This window comes from Halichoeres trimaculatus, unplaced genomic scaffold, assembly GCF_033239565.1.
Source record: "Halichoeres trimaculatus isolate MK-OKI-2021-1 unplaced genomic scaffold, fHalTri1.1 fHalTri1_scaffold_2, whole genome shotgun sequence".
NCBI lineage: Eukaryota > Metazoa > Chordata > Actinopteri > Labriformes > Labridae > Halichoeres > Halichoeres trimaculatus.
The window spans coordinates 12,295,978-12,311,842 of record NW_027437180.1 but is presented as its reverse complement, the minus strand read 5'-3'; the positions used below and the strand labels follow the sequence as shown (position 1 = coordinate 12,311,842).

The 15,865-nt window shown below is 41.5% G+C and overlaps 1 protein-coding gene across 3 annotated transcripts in view; it reads left to right on the top strand.

Annotated features, from left to right (window-relative positions):
• Positions 1-15,865, top strand: part of tmc6b (transmembrane channel-like 6b) — an 18,994-nt gene extending 3,129 nt beyond the window's left edge. For all 3 annotated transcript variants that reach the window (XM_074698954.1, XM_074698945.1, XM_074698960.1), the window contains exons 2-21: positions 1,997-2,157; positions 4,342-4,472; positions 4,635-4,796; positions 6,791-6,952; positions 7,039-7,147; positions 7,230-7,314; positions 10,014-10,268; positions 10,580-10,767; positions 10,875-11,019; positions 11,237-11,392; positions 12,692-12,870; positions 12,958-13,048; positions 13,274-13,371; positions 13,513-13,608; positions 13,694-13,769; positions 13,897-14,030; positions 14,688-14,864; positions 15,010-15,088; positions 15,220-15,306; positions 15,415-15,865. In XM_074698954.1, coding sequence (XP_074555055.1) covers positions 2,102-2,157; positions 4,342-4,472; positions 4,635-4,796; positions 6,791-6,952; positions 7,039-7,147; positions 7,230-7,314; positions 10,014-10,268; positions 10,580-10,767; positions 10,875-11,019; positions 11,237-11,392; positions 12,692-12,870; positions 12,958-13,048; positions 13,274-13,371; positions 13,513-13,608; positions 13,694-13,769; positions 13,897-14,030; positions 14,688-14,864; positions 15,010-15,088; positions 15,220-15,306; positions 15,415-15,429 — 2,481 coding nt within the window. In that variant the 5' untranslated portion in view covers positions 1,997-2,101 and the 3' untranslated portion in view covers positions 15,430-15,865. The remainder of the gene's footprint in view (positions 1-1,996; positions 2,158-4,341; positions 4,473-4,634; positions 4,797-6,790; positions 6,953-7,038; positions 7,148-7,229; positions 7,315-10,013; positions 10,269-10,579; positions 10,768-10,874; positions 11,020-11,236; positions 11,393-12,691; positions 12,871-12,957; positions 13,049-13,273; positions 13,372-13,512; positions 13,609-13,693; positions 13,770-13,896; positions 14,031-14,687; positions 14,865-15,009; positions 15,089-15,219; positions 15,307-15,414) is intronic.

Sequence of the window (15,865 nt, the reverse complement as noted above, 5' to 3'; positions counted from 1 at the left end):
AATTTTCAAATCACAAAGGCTGCAATTTAAAAAAAACAAAACAAAAAAATTACAGTGCATTTACTTTAGTTTGTGTTTTGTTCCTGATAAGAGATCAGTATGATTTCTATGCAATTAAAATTTGAATTTATTTTGTTTCTTTTCATTTTATAAAAAAGCGCATTCCACATGTTGACATATTTCAGTGGTTGAGCCAGAGATTTGGTCTTATTTACATTTCTGCACTTTATTTTATGTGAGATCCATAGATGAGAGTATTCATATTTATTATTTATTTTATTGTTCATAATAGGCCTGTTGTTCTGTAGAGCTTTGTTCCTTTCTCTGATTTTATTGAAGGTAATTAATGGTAATTTTGTTACAGGTCCAAAAGGCCTAAAGTTAAATCAATCAGTCAATATTCTACTGTGATTGTAATAGTTAGATAAAGGCATATGTTATTTGTAAACATGACATGTAGACCCTGGCATACAGGAAAAAAATGTTTGTATGTTACACTATCCTTTGTTGTGTTGGTCATACTATAGGACGGTTTATTACTTGTGTCAAGTGAATAATGTAGAAGATAAACGTAACCCCCCAAAAATCGCATGCTAAATCCTAATCGCAGTACTTGTTTCGCTGACAACTCAGATGTGAAATTGTAATATGAAGGATTGATTCCTCACTTATCCACTGCTGAGGTTTCGTGTTAATATTAGAGATGAACTCACCACACAGTTACTGATTGTTAATCTCATGAAATACAAATGGAAAGGAGTGTACAAAGTTTGAAAAGCCTGAAGTTGGTAAAAAATGATCCACAGTCTCATCCTCATATTTAGGAATAGAGAATGTCAAATTGATACTGGTATTGAGTAGGATAAGATATGAAAGCCCAGGTATCAGTATTTGCATCTCTAATTTTTGAAGTCATGTTTTAATAATTTTGCACTTTTATCATTACTATTTTAAAGTTACATGTACTTCTAAAATGAAGAGCTGGAAAGAATTATGCACAGAAACCTTTAAGATAAATCCCCTGTTCCTCTTCTGTTAGCTGATAAATAAAACAGTCATCTGAAAGTTAATTATGCTTACACACTCTCACATGTTTATATGTTTTATTGCTCATGTTGGCCCTGATCAGTCCCTCAAATATACTGGAAAAAAGAGGGCGTGGGTTGAAACATGAACGTTAAAAGCTGCATCTCCAGATCCATCTGTTAAGTGTTGTGTTCTGTCTTCGAGGCATGTCGTTAAACTTTGAGATCTGTAGTTTTTATGGCTGACTGGGACGTCCAAAGAGCAGTCATCAAGCTGTGTCTGTAGTTGTAAAGTTTCTCTTTTTTAGCTTTCTTTATCAAACACACTTGGATTCTAAAAACACTAACACTGAATTGAGTTTCCTCTAATTCCAAAAACTCTTCTAGCGTTTCGATTTCTAGGTTCTGTGGTTGTGTTTTAAAACAGCAGAACGTTCTGTCTCTGTCTTTGATGAAGGTTTATGAGCAGTTGTTGAACATGGAGTTTAGGACTGAATTCACAGCTTTTAAGATACAAACACAAACAGACACCAGCATGCTTCCCCCAAACTTCTGCATGACACACACTGACTGTGAACTGACAATGCACCATTCAGCCTACGGGTATGAATATTCATGCTATGGGTGACTGGGTAACATCTGACTCTGACCACCGTCCCGGTCACAAGCAGGGTGACAAAGGAGCTCTCATCAAGTCTGGATAAAGTGACGTCACTTTACAAACTCTGAAGAATGATGGAAGCAGAAAAATGCTGAATGCAGTTTAGTGACTCATTATAAAATCTGTACACTTCTCTCAGTTTGTTTCCTCATTGCTCCGTCAAAAATGTGCGCAAGACAAGCAGGAACATGACATGAGCGTTGAAATTCCAACAGATTCTGCTCCTGTGTTTTTTCTCCTCCCCTTTTGACGCCTCCACTTCACTCCTACTCCTCCGCCTCACCCTCCTTATCTCCTCCTCTCCCCTCAGGTGGAGAAATAAACAACATGGTGGGAGGGGAGTGCAGGTCTGAGCTGGTGAGGGTGTGATCCCTCCGCAACCAAGAGAGACGTGTGGACAGCGAGCGAAAGAAGAATGGCTCGAAACGTGAACTTTTACCTGAGCTCCCCTCTCATGGAGGCTGGACTGGAGTGAGTGTTTCACTTGTCTTTTATTGCTCTCTCTCTCTCTGTTTGTTTAGTTTTCTGCTTCAAACTTAGTTCACGTGCAGCTGTACTCAACATGAAGGCTGTGAGGAGGAATAAGGAACTGAGATCAAGAGATTAAATCAGCTCTTTGAAGTCTTATTGGACACCAACAGGAAGGTGTATTACTGTGCAGGGTTTCTAGTTTTTTATGTGTTTACGAGAGCGCGTGTGTCCCTGTTTACAGCCCAGTTTTGTGTCAGTGTTTCAAAAAGAAAACAGTTCAGGCCTTCTGCTCTGTTCTGTATTCTTTTATCTGTGTAAGAGTCAAAAGTAGCTGAACCTGCTGCTTGTTTTTGTCTTTTACTCTTAGACAGGAAACTGTAAATTCAGTTTTGACGTACAGTACATCCAGACACAACAGGAAGAGAGACTCACGGGTGGCTATCTGTGCTCACAAAATGAATGAAAATGACTTCACACACTTTGTTTGATTTCAGTTTCCCCCATGAGACAGCTGCCTGAGTCAGAGTGTTATCTGTGGTGTTGTCAGTGAGCAAGAGTCCTCAGAGCGCTCTGTGAATAAGGCTTTTAAAAAAAGTCATGAAGATGTTTCTGTGCTGTTTTCTTCTCCTGTACACGCTCTGATGCTTAGCTCCAACAGTGAACAACAGACTTCCCCTCCTAAGCCAGTGAAAATAAAGCAAAATAATGTTTTTCCTTTCTAAACGCTGTAAAACTAACATGATTAAATGATTTCTGTTATTGTTAATTGGTCTTTTATCAAGCAAAAAAGTACCTGACAACTGCTTCATATGATGCTCTTAAAAAAAAGAAGCTGGAAGAAGGACATTGATAGTTCCTCTGATCTGTATCGGCTATAAATAAGAATGGGTACCGAATTAGCTGCTTTTACAGGTACAGACTGAATTCTCTCAAAAGTACTGAGTACCAATTCACAAAAAATCAAAAGGCACCATGATTAGGTACCTAAATGCATCCTTATGACTGTGAAAGAGTGGAAGAGTAGGTGATTTCCCATGCTGGACATGAACACAGCATTATGTGGTTATAAATTGAAGAATAAATATATAAAATTAAAAATTATATTTACATTTTATTATTAAACAGATTGATATTTTTTACCACATGAACACAAAAAAGGACCTAAAATTGGAACAGTTGAGTACCGATACCAATTGCCAAGTACCAGGCATCGGTACCGTATCGTTTCAAATGTCAAAAGCTGCGTTTCCACCAAGCAGTCTGGTTCAGCTCAGTTTGGTTTGGCACAGTATGGTTTAGTTAAGCCTGACCCTGTTTGTGTTTCCACAAAAAAACTGTGCCCTCTCATAGTATGCGGCGTGTAAGCCGGAGGCCGAAAGCAGCTGCTAAACAAATGCATGACTCCGTAGCAGCGCGACACAATTTACCCCGCTAACAAATCCAACGAAGAAGAAAAACGCGACACAGTAAACAAAGAGCACAGATAGAAGACATGCAGCATTTCGTCCTCTGTGATTGGCATGTAGCTCTTTGATACAAAGTGCAATCAAGCTTTGTTTCAGAGAAGTCTGTGTGCCACCAGGAGAAATGCAGCCGCTGTCGGGGTAAGTGGCGATTCTTTTGACCAATCAACAGTCTGAAGTGTGTTGCTCCACCTCCTGAGATCAAATCGGTTTAGTCTGGCACCCATGCGGAAGGGTCCCAAAAAGTGGGACAGCTCATCTCGGTTATTTGGGGATCTGTCCCAAGATAAGTCAATAAAAATGCCACAAAATGCAAGCTGTACCGAAACAACCTGACCAGGTCTGCTTGGTGGAAATGCGGCTTAAGGTACCCATCCCTAGCTATAAACCATCAAATGATACATTATGAATTAATTCACAGGACTGGTCACATTCACAGAAGAAATAATACAAAGGAGAAGAAGATACAGAGATAGCACCATAAACTTTTTATCCCAGGGTTTATTTGTGGCCTAAGGTCAAAAGTTTTTGGGAAACTGTTTGTAGCATCTTGTCCAAGACACATGGGAGAGTGGTCCCTCTCTCACAGTGCCTGCTGTTGCATGATAAGATGATGTTTGGTTGCGAGTAATAAAGCTGCTAAGGGATAACAGCTTGTTTTTGGAAACAACCACATACACTGTCAGAGAGTGACAGTTGTGTCCATGTGTTTGTCCGTCAGGAGCCCAATAGATGAGGACGGTGTTCACGACTCATTCAGCCAGCTGATAGCAGAGCAGAGTCAGAACGGAGGACTGTCAGATGCCTACGAGCTGCAGCAGCTGCAGAGAGACCTGGATGAAGAGGAACAAGGTACTCTGTTAAACATCAGCATGTGACAGGCTGAGTTTGTTTAAAAGCTGGTTATGGGAATAAACAAAATGATATCCAAACAAGATAAATACTTTACTGAGGAAAACCTCATGGCCATCATATCTACATATGTAATGTTTTCCTATTTATTCTACGTCACAGATGATGTTGCTTACCTGTCCAGCCCTGGATCCAGGGGAAGGATTAAGGAGCGGAGGGACATTGAGTGGGAAGATGATGAAACAGCCTCAGATCCACTCGTAGGTGAGCGATGGTCCTCAGCCACCATGAAGATCCTGTCCTCCATGCCCAGTCGCACCATCGGTAAGTCCTGCAGAAGGCCAGTGAAAATTACATACAAGTTGTTAACCCTGTAAAAAGAACACCCATCAAAAAAATACACAGAAAATCTTTTTTTTTTTTAGATGTGACCCTTTTAATAAAATCCACAAAATATTGCTGTCTTCTTTCATTTATGATATATTTTGTTATCACATTCGACACATAAGATGGTTTTGGCAAATTTTTCAATGAAGTTCTTGCAATGCAAAAAATACTTATTTAAAAAAACAGTTACAATTTAGATGTAATTCTTACTAGAACTTCTTGAAAATAAGCACTGCTTTTCCTAAAAATGGAAAAATATAATAATCTTCAAGGTCTTTTTTTTTACATTTTTAAACAGGTTTTTGAGGAAACTTTATCACATTGATGTCTTAAAGGTCCCATCTTATGCTTCTTTTCCATAGTTTAACATGGATCATTGATGTCTTCATGAAATGGTAGTAACATGTTTTGGTCCAAAAAGCCAATAAACCAAGTACAGCAGCATTGTTTCCAGGCTCTCATAGCCCCTCTGTTCAGAACGCTCTGATTTAGTGGGCGTGACCTTCATATGTAAATGAGCCCATAACATTACAGGCTAAAACAACAGGCTAACTGCAGCTAAAGTTAGCATCCTGAAGCTAACACAGAGACAGGGGGGGCACTGAGGAAAAGCTCTTACATCTGCTCCACAGCACACAGCATTTAAAATACTCACATTTCCAGGGTCTGAGGTTTGTTGGCGGATGGTTGGTAATACACCTGGATTCAGGACCAGTCTATTCACTAGCCCTCTGTTGTTCTGTCCAAAGGTGGAAAAGCAGTCGGCCGTGAAGTGACTAGCACACACATGCACAGTTTTACTGAGTGTAGCTGGAACATGTCCTTGATTAATGAACTCTAGCCACTTAGTCTTGTCTTCTTCCGAGATGGGAAGCTTGTGCATGGAACTGTGTGGCTGTTTACAGCCAAAAACAGAGCAGTGATGGCTCTTCAACTTTGGCATTCTCCGCTGCTGGAGAGAAATATCTCCAGCAGCAGGGGTGGACCAGTCAGGTAAGACATGCTCCTGATTAGTCAAAAAAGGGAATCACTGACGTCGGCAAATCCCCCAAATCCAAACAGCTCGTTTTAGGTCAGGATTTTACATTCACAAGCACTACTAAGTGCAGGTGTTCTCATTAAATATCACCGTTTGTGGGCTGGGAGGAAAGAAAAAGGCCCACAAATTTTACCAAAAGACTTAATAAAGTGATTTTTGCATAATATGGGACCTTTAAAACTCATGTATCAAAAATGATACATTTGGGGTATAATGGTTAACTTACAGAGGTAATTATCACATGATGTGATAAGCAACATACAGAGAAGGTGATAAGCAGTTGTATCACACATTTCACCATTTCAAGATCTAAAATAGGGTACTGTGTTATCACATGAAACAGTGGACATTTGAAATCTCATGACACACCAAGCCCCAAATTTGTGTCCCGTGGCTTGACACAGTTGAGATGTATAAAAAGCAGAGCAGAGTTTCATGAGGAAGCAGTTTTTGTCATCTTCCTGTCAGCGTCTGTGGCAGATCAGCTGCTTCAGCTCGTTGATGATAGTTGTTGACTGATTCTCAAAGCTGTGCCACATGATTATTTATCTGCTGCTTTGTACTTCAGTACTTCCTTTCTACAAGCAGACGCAGAGAGTCATTTAAATTTGCACGCTCTGTTGCTTATGTGAAACTAGTTTGGCTTTTTAAACTTTAAGCTTGCCAGCAGATTATGCTGCACAGTGTCTGTGTTTTCTTGTTTTAAGCTGTTGTAACAAACATAAAGTGAACTAGTAAGCATTGCTCTTCCTCTCTGCCCCTTGCTTTGACTGTTTTAAGATGACAAGTCTCAAAATATTAGAGAAGTTGGACATTTCAGTGTTGTCAGGGCCTCTTTCAGGCTTCAAGTGTTGCTTCTATCTCTGAACAGTTGTGGTGTCTCTTTTGTCAGGCCGCAGCAGGGGAGCCATCATCTCTCAGTACTACAACAGAACTATGCAGCTCCGCAGACGCAGGCAGAGCAGACCTGCCATCAAAGACTTCTCTCGCTCTGCCAGGCCGAGCATTCGAGGCTACGGCATTGAAGCGGACACCACAGATGCTGACGCAGAAGGTGAGGGTGACGCCTGATAAAGACATAAGGATGAGATTTTCTGTTCAGAAAGTTTCACCAGGAGTATTTGTCTGTGCTTGATCCAGCGAGTAAGAGGGAGCGTTTGGTGAACAACCTCCAGAACCTGTCAGTGAGCGACAGAGTGAGGATGCTCAGAGCGATGCCCCTCAGCGTGGCAGAGAAGAGTGAGCTCAGGTGGGTGATCTCACTGTTATTAACACTTCTGTTGTGAATTGTGAATGTCTCCTCCTCAATATCTTTGTCTGTTTATTCACAGGAGGCTGGCATTACAAAAGGAGAAACGCATACACTCTGGCAGCAAAATCCCCTGCTGCAGTCGGCTCAAATATTACATCATCATCGTAAGTCACTGACAGAATTTCTACATTTTGTCCCTTTTTTCCACAAGCAGGCACTCAGTCGTCTTACTCTGACATGGACAAGTTTGTTTTTGTATTTATCACTAAGTTACATAACTAGATGTGTCCACTGTAATGAGTCACACAAATATTTGATTAATCCCCATTAATCACATTTGAACATGTTTGTTTTTATCTTAAAATAAATAAATAAAACAATGCCACCCAGTCAAAACCATGTGAGCCCAACACACCACTGTGCATACAGAGGTGCATATTACACAACGTTACAAGTGCAAACACAGGGCAGCTCATGCAGCCATGTCTGTGCTTGCACAATTTAGCCAGATGTTTCCACACACCCTAACTTGAGCACCAACGCATTGTTTGCTGGCAATGATTTGAACAGATCATGAACTTGGTGCAACAGAAAGGGCCTGTTTTTCTGAGTGTCCTAGATCTTCTCATGTATTCAAGTGACACTTTTGAAGTCAGCTAGCCCCATTACGAAACAAAAACTGCTTTTCAGCACGATGAATCCGTTGGTTAGAAAAGCAGATCCTTTGTTTCACATGATCAGCGGCAGCTTAGCTCTTACATTTACCGTTAATCCACTGAGCTGTATGTGAACATCAGGCTTCATGATTTAATAAATTGCTCCCTGGTCTGTAATTACCCCTTGGTTTCTGTCTCTCCTCTCTCTGACTTTGCGTAATGGTTTGTTATCATTACTCAATGCTTTTAGTCTCATGACTGATTAAGGTCATTCAGGCTTCAGTGGTGATGAAGGGGAAAATGTCAGATGTTAAAATATGCTCAAAGAGGTCTAAAATTATTCAAAGCATTGATTTGCATTTATATAGTCAGATATTTCCACACAGTCTTTTCATGATGTCTATTAGAATAGAATGGAATAAAATATATTGGAATAGAACTTTATTGTCATTGTAACAAGTAGAATGAAGGTGAAGTCACAACAGCAATCAAGAAAACAAAGTAAGAAAGTGTATAAAAAGTGCAAAAAGGTCCATAAGAAAATAGATGATGACAGCTTGTCCATCATTGTCCAGTTCAGCCAGCCTCCACCTCCACAGGGTCCAGGACTGAGCTTCTTCATCAGTCTGTTCAGTCTCTGTCTCCTAGATCCTGTCTGCTTACATCAGGTGAAGCTCTTCCAATGTGGCGTTGGTGTCTGATGTTTGCTCTGTTAGCCATGTCTGGTATTCCCTCTGTTGCTGGGTTAGCATGGCTAGCCCGTCCATCTTATTGGAGATAGATCTTGCGTTCCCAATAAAGATGGATGGAAGGACAGGTCCATGTCGTCACTTCTTAGCTCACCTCCTCCTTCTCCTCACCTTGTGGGAAACATCAGGCCTTGCACCAGTTAGCATTGACATGCTACAGGCTGCTAACACCTGAGTTCACATGTAAACACTGCAGCCATGGTTACATGTAGGATCTCCAGACAAACACAGGAAAAAAAGTAGTAAAAATATCGCTGAATCCACAAAAAGTTTGGTGTCCATGACCAACAATGAACCATACAAAGTGATGATCTACTCCAAATACAAAGTTTATGAAAAAGAGGCAAAAAAAATTACAAGAAACTGACAAAGAAGAGAGAGCTGCTGCAAAAGACAGCCATAGCCAACAGGGCAGCGCCTAGCAACAGGAGGTGTTTCAGGCAAAAAATGAGCTTATCTAAGTTTGTTGTTATTAAATCAAAGAATTTTTGAAGACTTTGGACATATTTGGTTTAAAATTCCCCATCAAAGTTTGTGATCAAAACTTTCACTCTACAGTGGGTTGGTCTGTGAGTTGCTGTATTTTTCTGCGCACACCATCTTGGTGAGGAAATCCAGTAAGATTTGTTTTTTTTAGCCTACATTTTATTTGAGATGCTGTGAGTTCAATGCAGCAACAGTGACCTGACTCATGTTGTTCTTATTGTAACTGTGGTGACAGAAGTTACTCCTACATTAAATGTATGATCTGCAAACGACTCACTCGGGCCAAAGGGGAAGGGTTTAGACTGTGTGTTTGTTAGTACTTACTACACAGCGACGCAGTATACCAACTCTGAGTAAGGAGCAAAGAAGCTGGTTAGATTACTTCAAGTAGCTGGATGTTTAAACACAATCAAAACACTAACAGTTTCAGCCTCACACGTAGTCAATACTTCATCCGCCTAAACAGAATCAACCTGGGATTTTTATTCCATTACAGACATCAGTTTTTAAGACAAGCAAACTGATACCAGTACTCTCAAATGATAGCTAGAGCTTCCCTACACACACACACACACAAATACACACACACACACACACACACACACACACACACACACACACACACACACACACACACACACACAGCACAGCACAGCAAATTCTTCTCTGTGACCGTCACTGGGTGTCAGTGGGTATTTCCTGTAGGTGTTGTTAGCATGTAATCACTTTGTTGCTCAAGCGTTTACTGCTCTGGGAGTGTGAGTCATGGATGTCTGCTTTGCAAAAGCTACACAAACACTGCACACACTCCCTGTGGCTCTAATGCAGCATTGTGAGTCTTTTTTTTAGCTGACAAAGGGACAAACTCGTGTGTCACCACTTGATGAGGTTGATCTACTATTCTTTATATAATCTGCTTGTGTTGAGTGGTTTGTCATTTATCCCCTGTCCTCTGTCTCTTCCCCCTCTCAGGCTGTGAGGCAGAGTTGGTACAGCTGGCTGTCCTTCCTGCACTCACTCCAGCTGTGGCAAGTAGCTCTCAAGCAAGTGGGAGGACGTTTTGGTTCTGGAGTCCTCTCATACTTCCTGTTCCTCAGGACTTTACTCTTCTTCAACTTGTTCTTGTTCCTGGTGACGGGGGCCTTTTTGGTGCTGCCTCAGGCGGTGCACCCCCCAACGCCTCTTGGGGGATGCTCCTTCTCTGGTTTGGAGCTTCTTACTGGGGGGGTAAGCCACGTGTACCATATGCAAAACTTCAAAGTGCTGTGAGGCTTCAGTTTGAAGCAACCTGCCACCACATCCTGTGTGATGAGTCTTTATCTTGCAGTGTGCAGTCATGAAGAAACTTTTCTTAGATGAAGGAGAAATCAGTTTTTCTGTCCTTAAAAGATAGTAGAGAGTAGATTTTCAGAACTGTGATTGATTTTTTTTGACAGACAAAAAAAACCAAATCAGATTTATCTTCTGCCTTTAACATCATTTGTTTTCGAAGTATTATTTGTCAAAATATACTCAAACCGTATCTCTCTTTCTCTCAGGGTTATTTCTCAGACTCAGTGATGTACTATGGATACTACTGTAACTACACACTGAATAAAAACTGCAGCGAGGGCGTTGACTCGAGGTCGAGTTGTGTATCAAAGCAGCATTCTTACAACATGCCGCTTGCATACTTCTTCACCATCGGAGTCGCTTTCTTTGTCACATGCATCATTCTTGTATACAGGTACAAACTACCTCACACAAAAACCATACAAAACAAATGTCTACACACCAAGCAAATGGAGTGAAACAGTTTCTAATAAAGAATGCTAATGTGACATCTGCCAACAGCATGTCAAAGTCTTTTGGACAGAGCTTCAGGATCGACAGTTCTCACAGCATGTTAGCAATGAAAGTCTTCTGCTCCTGGGACTTTAAGGTCATCAAGAAACCCTCTGTGAAGCTCATGTCTGAGAATATCTGCACAGAACTAAAGGTACTGGGAAACCTGCTTACAAACATTTAGATTTCTTAAAGATAAGAATTTGCTTCCTTTTATCTCCCTCTTTGTCAAATATCTGATGCACAAGCATCCTGAACCTTAAACTCTCTTTTGATGTTTGTATTTTTCTTCATAAAATTCCTCCAACCTTTTAAACTCTAACCCCTGTAGACCCTCGAGTCATCGTCCTGTCTTGTTTCTGCTCTTCCAGGAGCTGCTAGCAGAGGTGAATCATAAGAAAGTGAAGAACACTGTGTGTCAGAAGCTGTGGAGACTGGCAGTTCAGGGCCTGGCCTGGGCGATCTGCATAGCAGGCACCACAGCCTGTGTGCTTGGGATCTACTTCTTCTCTGACCACATGCACCAGGTACTGTGGAGGGGGGGGGCAAGCTTTGGGTTAGTTACACAATATTTGCAGTGTACAATAACCTCTCTGTGTCAAATAAGTAATTTGTATTTGACACAAACTTCCTATCAGGTTTGTGTTGTATGGAACGGGACTGCTTTTGTCAAAGTGGACAACATACTTGTCATTTTAAAGGTCCCATACTATTTTGTCCCATATGTCTTCATGAAATGGTAGTAACATGTTTTGGTCCAAAAAGCCAATAAATCAAGCACAGCAGCATTGTTTCCAGGCTCTCATAGCCCCTCTGTTCAGAATGCTCTGATTTAGTTGGCGTGACCTTCATATGTAAATGAGCCACCACTGATACCGCCCCGCTCTTCAGTGTCACTGAGAGCGGCGCCATGAGCTCCGAGTGCACAATGTTTAGAAAACAGTGAAGCTTGTTTACGTAACATAACAGGCTAAAACAACAGGCTAACCGCAGCTAAAGTTAGCATCCTGAAGCTAACACAGAGACAGGGGGAACACTGAGGAAAAGCTCTTACATCTGCTCCACAGCACACAGCATTTAAAATACTCACATTTCCAGGGTCCGAGGTTTGTTGGTGGATGGTTGGTAATGCGCCTGGATTCAGGACCAGTCTATTCGCTAGCCCTCTGTTGTACTGTCCAAAGTTGGAAAAGCAGTCGGCTGTGAAGTGACTAGCACACACATGCACAGTTTTACTGAGTGTAGCTGGTACATTTCCTTGATAAATGAACTATGGCCACTTAGTCTTGTCTTCTTCCGAGATGGGAAGCTTGTGCATGAAACTATGTGACTGTTTACAGCCAAAAACAGAGCATTGATGGCAGTGATGGCTGCTGGAGCAGCGGCGGGGACAGGAGTGGGCAGGGATGGGGGTTGGGGGTATCTACTCTGGTGGACCAATCAGGTCAGACTTGCTCCTGATTACTCAAAAAAGGGTATCGCTGACGTCGGCAGATCCCCAAAATACAGCTCGTTTCTTTGTTTTACATTCACAATCACTACCAAGTACAGGTTTTGTCATTAAATGTAACATTTTGTGGGCTGGGAGGAAAGCCAAAGACCCACAAATTTTACTAAAAGACTTAATAAAGGGATTTCTGCATGATATGGGACCTTTAGAGGCAAGGGCGTATAAGAGAGACACTCTCTTTTTCAAGCAGCTAGTTTCCACTCAAAACCACTATGAAGGGGCAGAAAATGTCACCTGATTGTGAGCTGATGTTTCTCATATTTATCTGCTTCTCTGTGTTTCTCTGTTCCTTTTTTGGACCCCGTCCCTTCAACAGAACCTCAGACACACCTCTCGTTCCCCCCCTAAGAACCCCTTATTAAGTGAGGCCAGGCTGCTGGCCCTCCCTGTGGTCGTGTCTCTCATGAACCAGCTGCTGCCTGGTCTGTTTAACCTCGCAGCCTGGATGGAGGACTACGAGTCCCCGTCTGTGCGCACATACGTGGCCATTGGCAGGTATGGGTTCATACATGTGAGAATTTGAGAAATAATAAGAGTCATGGAAAAATTTGCTTAACTGTTTTTTGCTGTCTGCATTTCTAGAAACTTGATGTTGAAAGTGAGCGTGCTGGGAGTCCTCTGCTACCACTGGCTGGGTCGAGTGGCTGCTGAACCTCAGAGCATCGGACTGACGGTAACAGGGACACACACTGGGTCCTTTCAGATTATCTGCACATCATCAAACATTTGCTGTCACTGAATCAAACTTATGATTCATGTGGGTGAATGTGATGGAGGCTGAGCTGGGCAAGACGTTATGATTTCTCTATAGACTGCCACAGCAGCTGAAGACATGCTGAATGAATAATCTTGAATATTGATTTGTTGCGTAACGTGACCAGCTCTCTGTTGTTCTCAGTGCTGGGAGAGTTTCGTTGGCCAGGAGCTTTATCGTTTCCTTCTCCTGGACTTTATTTTTACTCTGCTGGACACTTTGTTTGGGGAGTTCCTTTGGAGGTAAATGGTTCATAAAAACTGGTTTCAGTGTTATTGTGTAAAGTAATAAAATGTAGTTGAATGGTATTTTTATTTTGTATTTATATTTAACAAAATGTTTTTTTTGTTGTTGATTCCAGTCTCCTCTCTTGTTCTCCTCAGGTTGTTTTCTGAGACGGTGCTAAAGCGGAAGAGGAAACCTGTGTTTGACATTGCCAGGAATGTCCTTGACCTCATCTATGGACAGACATTAGCCTGGTACTAAGTCCTCTAAGCTGACAGAGAGTTGTTACCAGAGGTCAAGATTTGTGATTATGATTTGACCTTTGTCTTTTTTTTTCAGGGTGGGAGTCCTCTTCTGTCCTCTGCTTCCTATAGTGCAGATTCTCAAACTTTTGCTGCTGTTTTACATTAAGAAGGTATTAAAACTGAAACATTAACTTAAATTAAATTAAAAGCTTTAAAAATGTTCACAGCTTAATCACAAAAGTGTCTTGTATTTCTTTTTACATTAATCTTTTTGGGCCCTGTCTTGTCTGCCCACAGAGCAGTGTGATGAACAACTGTCAGGCACCCAGGAGGCCTTACAGAGTCAGCCAAATGCACACCGTCTTCATCACCCTGCTTTGCTTCCCCTCCTTCCTTGGAGCATCCGTGTGTGTCACTTACACAATGTGGAGGTAAACATTTTAAAAAAATTGTGGGGCTCCAGAAACAAGTGTACCTTACACAAAATTTTTAATTTATATCAGTAAAGCCTGGTTTGCACTTCCTTGTTAACCCTATGCCATATCGTTGCATCACTCTGCAGTTCTCCTCTGAAACACATGAGGGCAGTGTCATCAGTATGATTGACAGATTTCCTGTTTGCAGCTGTGTTTGCTTTTTTACAGCGATTTTGAGCGTGTTTAATAATACTACGGAGATGAAGCATGTTGCCATTTGTCATACAGCATCTTTTACAAAGAAGGGTGAAGAGTAGACGCCTGAGGAGATTAAATGTTTGGTAAATGTATGGGGATTACATAAATATCAAGAATATGGGAGTCCTGATCCCGCCCAGCAGAAAAATCCCAGGCCTTACAGTACTTGTCATTTCAACACATAGTTAGATTTGTGAGGAGGTGCACTTTGGCTACATGTGTGGGTCTCTGCACAGGTACAGGGGCTACAACAAGACCTACAACGAAGGCAAAGATATGCAAGTGTAAACCAGGCTAACTAAAACATTTTTGAATGCTACACAAGGGGGACAACCTTTTGAAGCTACATCTCTTCCTGTGTGACATGCAAACAGTTTGGCAGAAATACTCACAGTGACTTTCCTCTTTCCAAAGCATCCCTCCCTCCTCCTCATGTGGACCATTCCGTGGACTGCAGACTATGTTTCAAGCTGGGAAACACTGGATGGAAGAACTGGAAAAGGACAATCCAAACCTTTCTGTGTTGGCCAGGGCTCACTCCTACCTGCTCGAACACCCCTTCTTCCTGTTTGTGGGTGCAGGTATCTTCCTGTGAGTACACACTTACACACACAAACCAGTGACTGGGTACGTGCTGTGTGCGTCATAATGCCACCAGCAGCAGATGTGTGTTTACTACAGTTATCTTTAAAGTGCTGGGTGCATTGAGCTGATGTGCTCTATTTTCTTTCTTCAGGATTGTTATTTACTTCCACAGTCAGGTGGTGGACGGTCAGAGGAAGATCATCAACCTGCTCCAGGAGCAGATAGAAAACGTAAAACAAATCTCCATAAACACAACTCTGGTTCATATATTTAACTCCTGGTTCTTTTTTTTATTTGAAAAATAAAATCAGATACCTGACACCTTTGTTTTGCCAACGTAATTCTTCATCTCTATGTTTAGGAAGGAGAGGATAAGAAGTTTCTCATCACCCGCCTGCAGTCCATCCATGAGCAAAAACGAACTCCTAATCGGAGACTCATGAGTCAGGTCAGTGTTTGCTGCCTGGAGCTTTAAAAATTCTCTAATCTGACAGATGAACCATGTCTTTGTTCCTGCCTCCTCTAACCCAAAGTGTTTGTTTTATTTAACTCCTAGGACTCAAACTGTTGAAATCGCCATTCCTCTGAGCACTGAGGGTCGGGGAAATCTCATATCAGCGGGGATATAACTGGAAGGACAGCTGCACATATAACCAGACTGATCTCAAACAGATTTGGTAGATTTTAACGTTTTATTAGGAGAAAGCTCAAGTGTCAAAGGTTAGGAAGTTAGATCTAGTCTGACAGTAGGACCTGAGGATTCTTTAAGCTGACGTCTTCAGTTCGCAGACTTCTGGTCAGTCATTGATGCACTTTTTTAAATATACTGTGAACAAATCACTTTTTTATCATGTTTTTTTGTGTAAATAGTAATTAGTGTAAGTTTTTAATCATCGTTGAAGGTGGATGTGGGTATATGTATGATACTGTTTTGTTTTCAGAGATCTCTCTCTGAGTTTTTAAGGTGGGTGTGACCACTGCCATGTGTTGCTTTTATTAAAAAAGTT